At 33.3% G+C, this 12272-nt stretch overlaps 1 protein-coding gene across 9 annotated transcripts in view; it reads left to right on the forward strand.

Moving 5' to 3' along the window:
* Window positions 1–12272, forward strand: part of RapGAP1 (Rap GTPase activating protein 1) — a 383574-nt gene that overhangs the window by 291320 nt on the left and 79982 nt on the right. Inside the window, exon 1 of one of the 9 annotated variants that reach the window (XM_073088864.1) lies at window positions 1429–1682. The exons of the other annotated variants lie outside the window; for them this stretch is intronic. Within the exon in view, the coding sequence (XP_072944965.1) occupies window positions 1578–1682 (105 nt within the window). The 5' untranslated portion in view covers window positions 1429–1577. Of the gene's footprint in view, window positions 1–1428; window positions 1683–12272 lie in introns of those variants that run through there. 9 annotated transcript variants of the gene reach the window in all.

The raw sequence follows: 12272 nt of genomic DNA on the forward strand, positions 1-12272 counted from the left end.
TAGCAAATTGGATATAATAAAAGTGATTACTGTAAACAATATCCCTGATATATCGTAAATGGGGCAATGCAACACGTTGCATGATCGGGTAATGGAATTGAGATGGGATGTAGCTCGGGCAATATCGCCGACAATGCGTTCATAATATTAGGTCACAAAGCGTGATGTGGCAATAGACAACGGACAAAGGCATATCAAAGGACCACCCTTTGATAGATCTGATAGATATCCCATGTCCAGATAGGGTATGGAGTTGATAAGTTATGGTAATACCTGTCTAGAATAGAATAAATAGAATCCAATTATGAATTACGGTAAGGAGTAATAAAGTTAATAAATAAAGGTTTGGCATTTTTGGTCACATTTTGAGAATCTCCGACTCTAGGGCCCGACTTTGTCAGGACTGTTAACTAAATCCTGGGTACTAAATTCGTCCTTTAGATTTCTGCTTGGCTAAAAATCGAACCCGGAAATCCTCGTTTTGAAGTGATATAGTACTAGTAACGATGTTTGAAATATATAAACAATAAAGTCTTGTTAATTAGATACTTCTGACAGGATGTTTTTGTTTGTGGTATTTCCCTGTGGTGCTACTAAATTCCTAAGTTATTTTAGATACAAATATAATTACGCGTGATACCTTATTGCGTCATTACGGTTTCAGTAACCAATAATTACGATTTTAATTATAGAAATATAAAAATGTTAAAACTAAAATCAGTAGTGTGGTAAATTAGGTACATTAACACGTTGCGTTCACACTTTTTATTGAGGGTAGTTACGCCTTTAAAGGACTACAAAACTTCAAATCATATTTAAAGTTAATCACATCAAGCCGCAAGCTCGTTTGGTATTGAACGCTAATACAAATATATAATAACGAGCTTGTGCCCGCGACTTCGCTCGCGTTACGAAGTAAGATTTTCATCCCCTATTTTATGCCTTTGGGGGTAGAATTGATCAAAATCCTTTCTTAGCGGATGCCTACGTCATAACATCTACCTACATGCCAAATTTCAGCCCGATCCGTCCAGTGGTTTGGGCTGTGCGTTGATAGATCACTATGTCAGTCAGTCACCTTTGAGTTATATATATTTAAAGATATTTTGTGACGCCATACGTAGATATTACTAAATATATTTCCATAACTATATTTCCTACTACTATATTTCATACTTACTATATTTCATAATTATATTTCCTCTGCACCTTTACAAACTTCAGCAAGAGAATCATCATGGTCAACCTGGTTGTGACGTTAGTATATCTCTGCCAAATTTCTTAAAGAAGAGATTAGTTGAGCCGTGAAGGCGGGACAAACATAACATATAAGTGGTGGAAACAGTTTCCACTTTACAGTGTAACGTTATCACCATTTTCCTGCTACCTCCGCTATCAGCCCGCTAGTGTTGTGTGTTGGACGTCATTATCCTCAGTCAATTCGGTTCGGTCGGACGCATTATTTCGATCAACATACGATTCGGGAGCGTTTATTTTTAAATACCGTGGCATTTCCTCCGTAGACTTACTATGAAGTGTTTGACTGAATAATAGTGAGTGTTACTTGTGTTTTGAAAATGTTCTCGACGCGTAGAAGACAGTCACTGAATGCGGTTTCTGAGCTATGGCTAAAGCGAAGAGGCTCGAAGGAAACTCCGCTCCCCTCTCCTATGTCAGATGAAGTAAGTGTACGCAATATTAAGATAGCTGCATACTAAAATATTATGGCATGTCGTTTATATTAAGTTGTATCGTAGCATACACTTTTTTTGAAATTCAGCCACGTAAAAGAAGTTTCAGAGTGTCGTAATATATTTTGAATGCATCTTTTAATTATGACTTTTAGTTGGCTTATAAAAAATATCGTATTATTGTATTGTGGGGCTCAAGGTTCGATTTCCAATTTTACATTTAAAAAATAAATTCGACGGTCCTTGACAATAGTCGAGGATTTTTTTATAAGTGTGTGTCACGGTACTCTTAACTTTGAATTTTATTTCCCGAAAATATCATACTGTACAAATAGAAGTGGTTAATATTACCGAATGTATCTAATCGATTTACGATACTCATTCGTAAATAGAGTCTCTTTACGCTTGTAAATATTGACGTACAAAACGATGCGTCTATGGCCTTGGGTGACCGCCAATCTTATCTGTGGATGGATTGCAGAATTTATTTTTGATACCTATAAATATTACGACACGCCTAACGTAACGCCATTGAAAGGTCAGTAAATAGAGGTTAACAACTCCATTATTTATTGGGATTAACACATATTACACATTAACATCTTAGTTTTGTGGTGCGATTCTGGAGGTATCATAGTCACTTTTATTTCTACTTTAATGTATAATATCAATGTTAAGTGCTGTTGCGTTCTGGTTTAAAGGGTATGGTAACATACTTGCATGATGTACCAACTCAATCCTCCGAGGCAGCAACACTTCGGCTAACTTCAGGTAGGACTCTTAGGTGTAGGATTATAGTTGTGCAGTAGTGAATACTTGCCGGTTGCTATTTGAAATTAAAAAAATAGGAAATTACTAATTGGAAAATTATACAGTAAAAATTCAATAAAGTTATGCAGAGTGTGTAAAGTCAACCAATTAGCAATAATTTAATGTGTGGACAATGGTCTAACCTGCCTCATTGTGTGAGGAGACACGTGCCCAGCAGTGAAACACTAAGAGACATTTCAATTTATTTACACGTATTGTAAAATAAATAGATGACTAATAAAGCAAAGTAGTTTACGTTAGTCTTACTATTGTATTGTTGTATTGTCATTGTATGTTGCACTAAAAGCACTCAGTTATTAAGCATATTATCTAAACACGTAGAAACACAACCGATCAATAGTATTGAACGCTCATACAAATTGAACAATACAATTTTTCCATACATAATTAATCTTACATTATATTATTTGTGCATATGTATGATTTTTTTTCTTACGGTATTTTGTTTTTGAGTGAAAAGGCGTAGATAAAAGTAATAGAGAGTTACAATGTTATTCTTGTGGAATTTAATTTCGCGCGTTAAGTAGCGGTGCTCATAAGGCTTGTCGTCCACTACAGTGAGTCTCTCGACACAGTTGATATTTTTGTAATAGAATTATCCAAAGATTGAAGTCCGGCTGATGTGGATATCTACTCTTCATAGTAAATCTATAGTAGTTCAACCTCACATTAGTAGTACAACTAAAGTGGGTGTCTATTGTTGCAAGTATGAGACCAAGGTGTTTTAAACAAAATTCGTCCACCATCTACTGCTTCAAACTTCTAGATACATGAATTAAACCAAGTAATACTGGACTACAATTAAAAATCTCTACTTCTCGTTACTTATCTTGGTTTGTATGTGAAATGTAACTTAATCTAACCTAACCCAATTGAAGCGTTTATGAACCACTTAGTATCAAAATGGCACTATTTTCATACAGCATAGTTTGCATGTAGTGTATAACGAACCTTACAATTCCCGGGACCATTTTGCAGTGTAATGTTCGTGTTCGTATCGCCGAAGTAATTGGAATACCTACTCATTATTTTGGCGGCCGTCGTCGTCACCTGTATACACCTTTTTTGGCGGCACGCGAATATCAACGTGAATAGGGTTGCCAAATTTGCAATACGAATATTTTTATTCATAAGGAAAAACAGGATCTGAATTATATTTCTGCTTGTGTATGTGAAGATTTTTGGAAATGCTTTTTATAAACGTATATTTATTTATTTTTTACAATTACTTACAAGTACAAACTTGAAGTGCGTATTACTTATTTTAATTAAGTAATTTTCGCATTCATTGTTTCTTTAAATTAAACTAGATAATTATCATTAAAACTATAACTTTATGACAATCAAATGACATATCTCTTGCAGCTGGCGCCTATTGTTTCAACAGAAACACAATATAAAGTCATGTCTGAAATATTAAATTTATAAATTTAATACTTTGAATTTTTCTTGAAATGCAATATAGAGATGTGTCAACCCTAGCAATCCACCGGATACGCAAACCAGTTATGTTCCGCGCGGCTTATCGCATCCCCAATACATTTTTAAACTTCTTAAATTGCAAACACCTTTTTAGTTCGATACATTTGATGAATACCCAGATCATTATGAAATTAAATACACTATACAGTATTATAATAATATTAATTATTGACCTATATATTTTAGTAACAAACCACAATGTTTTTTCCGAGTGAGCTTCCGAAATCCTTCTCAATTGTATGATTTAAGGGTTATACCATGCGGCTGGGTAGTACCGAAAATTGATTTAGAATATAACGAGTGCCAGATACCTAATTATGGAACTAAAAATATTTTAGAAGGAAATAGCGCACGCCTTCTGTTCCTCTGTGCAATTTTTTTAGGGTGATCTTTCGTACCGTAAGAGGTAGTTGATTGAAATATTTACAGGATAAATGTATGTATATACTTGGCTAGTTATATTTTATTGATAGCTTCTAAAGTATCTCTTGTGTTGGTTTCCTCATATAATAGTAGGTACTTGCACGTGTATACCTTTATTGATAGGCAACTTGCGTCAATGTATATTTCGCGGTTGGGATTAGAATAATGGAAGGATAATTAAAATAATTATTGAATTCAGTGATTCTATTTCAAGCCCATGCGAGGAAAATATTATGTTAACACAGATATATATTGCAATAGACAATTGGAATTCCTATTTGTTGTCAAATTTGCTAATATTTAAAGAATGTATTGTGTTATGTAAATGTAATTTGCCTTATTTCTATTTTATTTGTTAACAAACTTTTAGTAGTACGAAAACTAAATGTATACAAAATGTATGTAGAAATGTATTTACAAAGATTATAACTTTTATCCTACTGCACATAAGCTATTTTTCAGTTCTACGAGATGAGCTGAACCAATTTTGAATCATGCAAGGAAAGCATTAAGCTGAAATAAGTATGGTGGTGCCGCCGAAGTCAAACAACAATCGGTCTACCACTTTCAAAATTGGGGCCTTAGCTATCAATCGATTAAACTACTCAATTCGTGAGTTCGTAGTAACATTAGTTACGATATCGCGTGACCTTCCATTTTAATGCCCGTTGATGTAATGTCTAATCCCTAAAGTTACTCTTTTATTAGCTTCGTCAACAACACGGCAATGACATCATCGCACAAAACAGACACTTTGAAGTCATAAACCGTTGAAATACGCATGCTTGCTCTAAAAAAAGAACACCTATTTACCTTATGCAGATATTTTTGGAAAATTATTTAGGTACTGTAATAATTATTAAATAAGGTACCAATTACTGGTAGTAATATTTCGTGGCTTGATAACGCAATTCTGCTTTATAGTAATAGTACTAAGCTGTTGCTTTCTGGTTTGAAGTGTGTAAATTACAGTACAAATATAAGTTTAGACAAGTAGGTCCTTAGGGGCAGCGAGACACTTATGATCCTCATTATATAGGGCTCTAGAATGTCTTTAATGAATTTCTTTATATTCATTGATGGCTGTAAGCATTTAACATGATTTATTCTACATAGTCATCTTCTTAAATAAAAAATCCTTACCTAAATATATGCACATACGAAAACGTTTCTTCTGAAGAGTTATACTGAGTTACGTTAAAGTTTAACATTTACAATTGTATACTTGAACCAGAGTTCAAAGACAAGTAAGCAAGTGTTTTGCAATGTTTACGATGTTCTTATTTATTTAAAGTAAGTGAGAATACATTTGTAGTGCGTGTAATGACATAGTTAAATTCGAGGAGCTTTGAACAGAAATACACTGTATTTATTTATTTTCTATTTGTGTGATGTATAGGTACTTGTGAGATCCCTAGTTATATTCATTCCCTATTCCAAATTTCTTAAGGATGGGTTGAGGATTAAACTTTCTGTAAATATATATAATGACAATCACTCATACGTAGTAGAATATATCAAGATGCTACGAAACGCTAAAATTTAAATCATATAACTAAACCATTTTGTATTACAATCTTTATTGAATCGGGTTTTATATTTCGAGACATTTCAAACCAATTTGCAGTTTCTGTTATACTCGACTTTATTAAATCCCTTTCAGTTCCAATACCCGAGGAAATTTTCCTCCAAACTATTTCCATTACCAGTTTCATACTGGGAGTTAACTTGCATTGCTGTTGTCACGCAAGTCTCACCGCTTCCTTTGTCGAGTTTTCTGGAATAAGGATCTTTAGTATGAGTACTGCTAAACTAAAATAGAGTATTCTTGTCGAAATTAAGAAAAGAAGAATTAAGAAAATATTTTTAACTTTTCTTAAAAATATAAAATTTTATGAGACTATTAAGATGTTGAAAATAAATTAAAATAGTCGTCAATTTTAGTGTTGCATTGTTTATTACAAATTTCCGTATTCGCAAATTTTAAAGTAAAGGGAGGTTTGTTTATATTTACAGATAACGGATCAGATAGCACATAACATACTCGTCTTGTATAGAAAAATACGAAGTTTTCTGACTAGCTGAAAATCGAAGATATAAATGAACTTTAACGCCCTATGGTCTAGGTACTTGGAATAATACTCGAATAAAAAAGGATCACTTTCATCCCATACAAGGAACCTAATTTTAATACAAAAAGCTAACGTACATTTCATAATGCTAATCTATAAGGTAGTAATTACACACAATCTACAAAGCGGACATTTGGATACATGATACCAACCATATGCCATACTACTTTTCACCGATATCCATACATTGGCCATATGATTGGTCGTTCGATTGTAATGCGTTCCGTTGTTATAAAACAGTTGGCGGCAGGTGCGGCGCACATCTGTCTGTGTGTCTGCGATATCGGTGTAGGATAAAGGTGTTGCCACTTATGTGGATCAAAAAGTTTTTTCGTACTTTTTTGTACAAACGTTGATGCAGCGCACAGTGGAATATAAAGGTGGCCATTAAATGGATCGAATTCTGCGTGTGTGCGCTCCATTTTTTAAATCAACGACATGCACACACATAATGTCACATCTTAACACTAAGTAATAACACGGGGTAACTTTATGTCTGATTTTACTAAAATGTTACAATCATATTTGTAAAACCCTTAACAAATTTTTAAAACCGTCTAAATGGTAAACATACTAACCTACTAAATATGAATTACTTATGTATAAAATTATGGTTCAATCAAATATAATTAAACTTTAATAATATAGGTACTAGTGTTAACGGTATAATTGATAATACATTTGGGTCAATACAATGTATAGGAAATAAAACTTATAAACATAAAATAATAAACAGTATTAATAAAATTAATTGCCCCATATTACATTGAATAAACAGGGAAAATGTTTAATTATCCCCATGTACTATCTTTATTTAATTGCATCATATACCTATGTTAATAAATTAGTTTAATTCGCATCTGAAGAAGGCAGTGGCCCACAATTGTCAGGTCAGTGTTATCTAGTGTTAAAGTTGGATGTTTACGGCACGAGAGTTGCAAGGCCTCCGCCTGATTGAAAAGGCCTAGTGGTACGCTTTAGTCCAGTGTAGTAGCTACATCTTCATCTGAAAATTGCAAAACTGCCCATAATCAGAATATGTCTCTTATCATTTCATATTGCATCAGGTAGATTTCCCATTTTCTAATTCCATGATATAGGTATATGGAAAAAAAAAATATACTTCCCTTACATTTGCATATATTATTAACTATTCAATTTAAGTACTACTTTAGTATAAATAACTTTTTACATTTCATCTATTTTTATTGATTTCTCTAAAACAGGGTGTCTCTATTCACATGTGCTCAGGTCGTACTTCGAAATAAATTCACCTTTCCATGCCTTCACGACTTCAATTGAAGGACTCTTTCTATTCAATCATTCCAACCTCTTTATTGAAATGGCATATTACTCAGGGATTTTGGAGTTCTGCGTGATAAAAAAATGTGTTATCCAATATTAATATACTTGTCATTAGAAGGAAATTTAATGAAAATTTGTTCGTAGTATATACTTAGGTACCTACGGGAAAGACCATATTTTCCGTATAAGTTAATAATGAAGCGTGTGGATTAATGGTTCGAAGCTGTAGAGGATATTGTAATTTGTGGTTGCACCACCGCCACACCTTATTCTGCCTTGGTGGCAGTGTTTACACTGATAGGTTTTGGAGATAACTCTGTGCACCTTACGCAGATTATTCCGAATGTTCTTCTTTTAGACAAAAACATTGAGATAAAGATCTAATTGAATAAGTGACAAATTCAGATTTTGGAAGTAATTAAAGTCATTTAGGGCTAAGTTGTCAAATCGTTCTTTCGTCAGTACACCGGTGTAGGAAGTGCCGTCAGGAGGCGTATTATATTTTCGTTTGCAAATTTTTGCTAAATGTGTTAGAGTTGTTTAGTCTACAGAAGAGATTACGAAAATACTACTCTTCGTAGCTCTTTTCCAATCCATATTCCATTTCATGTATAAAACTACAATTATTTTAATATCAATTCAATATTGCCCGTCCATTATGAAATTTGCTCTAAATTAAATCGCATGAATAAATTGACAAGTTCCGAACATCCCACAGATTGTGTTACCTAATTTCCTGAAAGTCCCGGTCATTTGGCATTATGTTACGCTCAATTGGTCACGTACGTACTGGATGTCAATGTCCAAGGTTTTTGCATAATGTATTTGATTGTGCAAAGTTTAACTAAACTGTATGTTTTGGGGTCCCGGAGCCAAGTGGCAAACGGGACGCTTATAATCTCCTTCTGGAGTGTAAGTGTGTGCGTTTGTACGAGTAAAACTATTAACATCGAGATGGCACACAGATAAATGTGGAAAGCTGGTGTGTTATAAAAACCGCTCAAAAGTTGTAGTGGTATAAAATACCTAAAGGTATAAAGGTAAAAATAGCTAGAGAAAATAAAAAAGAGAAACTCTTTGTAATCATTTGTAATTATTTATAGGGTGTGTGCCCTATTTAGTAAATATTTAGTGTTCTAACCTTATAATTATATTAAACTCGTATATAAAATATCATCCTATTAGACCCACCGATGTTGTAAGTACTTTGTCAATCAGTCGATGGTAGGGTTTTATTAGGTAACAGATTAGTGCCTACCTTTAATAATTGGAATTTACGAGTACAACGTCTTTTATGAGGTTTTTCAGTGTTCGTAAAAGTATAAGCTCTATTTATGGAAGGTATAAACGTCGTGGCAGTATATTACGGTGTCCGAAAAATCGTAAATGTAACACGCAAGCCGGAACAAAGTGCGTATTAGGTACTTGGTCTACTGAAATCATATGATCAATAGCGAGTAAAGAGATACATTCGTAATGTGATTTATTAATGATCGATAAGATAAATCTGATATTTTTTGGGCTGCTTATTTATCAAAGGAAAAAATATATAAAGACAAGACATCGGTAGAGTCGACAGATTAATGTTGTATATTTAAGAATGTCACTATTTCTTAGTTCATCTGAGGTGTATACTTGTGATGAAATTCATACTCAAATAATAAACACGTGTTTCAAGGATCTCTTCCCATAGTTAAGGGACACCTTTTCATTGCTTTCTTATACCTTAAAATTCTTTAGTGAACATAATTTATTTCTGGTATCGACCTAGCTTATGTCTTTTTCACAGATAATTAATTAAAATTAATTAATTTATTATTAATAATTAATAATTTCGCAGCTTACTAACTCTTAATACGACAAAGGTTTTATCGCACACCGAACCTAGAAACGGAAATAATTATATCGACGAGGCGTTACCCTAAACCCGAGGCGAGTTTCACTCGAATAATCTTTTATAAGGCTTTATTTGACTTCACTTTTATTACACCTCGTTACGAAATATAAACGTATGAATAATATTAATTTGAAAAATTCATATTAAACGGGTATTTCGTTTCGGCGCCCAGAAGTCTTATCCGTTGACAAATCTACGTTTATTTTTTTTTCGTTGTACACGTTGGAAAATGTATAACAAAATGTGTTTGTAAAACTACGATAAGTACTTTGTTAGTTCTTAATTTGTGACATTTCTGAGAAATGGAAACAATACGTTCATTAAAAACCTGTAAATATTAATCATTAAAATGTATTTCTATTGTAAAAGAAAATAATTTATAAGTGTAGGTAGTGTTTTCATTAAACTACAACTACTTACTACTGAAAGAAATATTACATTCTACATTAAATTCGAGAAAATGAGGATCCGAGAAACTGAGAAACAAACATTTCTCGAATTGTTTTCTTAATCATCATTACGTTTTTCCAATCTCGCTGTAACATCGAGATTTCTCTAATTACTCTTGAACCGCTCATTCCCACACTAAATTGATTCCATTGAAAACCTGCAATGGCTTTTTAGGTTTCTCATCAACCCATTGTAATGAGATTTATGTGTGAAACCGCTTCTACGGTCATGGGTAGACAATTGCATAGCTGTATCGCACGATATGAATGAAGTATGCCATTTTTGTTAGCATTACTTATGCCAGAAAGAGTATTGGTTGATTGTAACACCTTATAAATAAATATTTTAGTCATTCCCACACCATTACTTTACTTATTGATGTCACTAATAAGACAGGCACACTAATAAGACCAATTAATAGCCGGTTTTCCTTGCGCCAAACAATAATAATATGTTTTTACCTGTGTGACATTGAAGTGGATATGTTTTATGAAAATAAAATAAAAATTAATAATAAAAATGCTTAAAATAATCATCAATTTTATTGTTGAAATTGGGTATAACATATTTGGTAACGCACTTTGATCAGTCTGATCGTAAATGCAATTAAATATACATTTTATACGCAAAAATAGCAAATAGGTATGATACATTTTATGCGCATAAATACCAAATAAGTATTTCTTAAATATGGCACTGACTACAAGCATAAATCTGTATTTGAAATACATTTTCAGCGCAACTATTTTCTGATAATTTTCAACATATCAGTTTGAATGTAGTAAGTAGGTACTCTTCGTGGGTACTTGAACGTTGGAAGTTTTCATTTGATTTGGCATAAGCCACGTCAGCGTATCGGAAATGTAGATTTTCTCCAGCCACGTTGCATAAGTCGTATGTAGACGTATTTTAAATGCTTATCTCGTATTCTCAGCCTTTGGATGCTTTGCGCTTTCCGTTAGCACTGGGATTCTATAATGTTGACTGTGATTTTGTTGCATGTAGTTCTTAGAGCTGTAAATCATGATAAATAAGATGTTCTCGTACTTATTTTTACACTTATCTCAAGTTTCAAAGAACCGCGTCTAAGTGATGTATAAAGAAATGCAATTCTGAGCGTGGTATAGAGTTGGATGGGTGACCGCTTGGGATTAAATGTCATGCACGCTTTCGTATTTTAAAGGGTCGTTAATACCAGTTGTTGTTCATGTGTAGCAGATAATAAAACTTGTTGGATTCATAAATACTTTTAAAAATATTATGAACGATCTACTTAAAGCCACACCAAAAATGACTGACACTTTTTTGTTGGATTGTAATTACAAACTTGACGGTGTAGTAGCAGAGAACTTTCAGATGCATCCGAAACTTCGTTGACGGATACACAGAGAAAACTTATATAGATACTTACCACATATGCTAAAACTTCAGAGGATTCCTTACGCTTTCCTCCATTGCTCCAGAAAGATCTGTAATGTAGTGTATAATTTTGTGGCATCCAGGTACGAGACCCCTTGCATTTATGTATTTATTTTCGTTTCTATGATCGTTACAGTAGAGTTAATTGTTACAAGAAAACAATAGAGATCCCATCTTTTGTGCCTTCTGAGATAATTGTTTCTAAGGTAAGGAAGGGACATTAACCCTTAGGGGAGGGTAATGAGGGCCTTAATAATAGCCTCCTCCTATACGCGGCTCTACTAGCCTGGTAAGTTGCATTTCTCGATACAAATAAAATTTAATAAGGTATTCTAATTCTATGAGAACTATTACTTCGTTATTATATATAAAGGTTAGAAATGATGTAATATCAAAGTACAATATACTTCTGTAAAAGATTGGTTCGGAATATTTTCAATATACAGACATTACAGCCATATTACGTAATTTAGAAAGTAAAAGACTAGAATAGATAATTTTGTGTGACTCAGTCCAGGTAGAAGAGACGAAAAAAATAAGGGCGATGCGCGCACACACGGCCTCTGTAAGTTTTTTTGCAGTGATATAATTTTTGTACGAAAGATGAGTCGTGCACCTTGTGCTTTTGTATCCTTGCCCTAT

Source organism: Epargyreus clarus, unplaced genomic scaffold (genome assembly GCF_041222505.1).
Source record: "Epargyreus clarus isolate Ecla_fem2 unplaced genomic scaffold, WU_Ecla_fem_2.2 ptg000027l, whole genome shotgun sequence".
Lineage (NCBI taxonomy): Eukaryota > Metazoa > Arthropoda > Insecta > Lepidoptera > Hesperiidae > Epargyreus > Epargyreus clarus.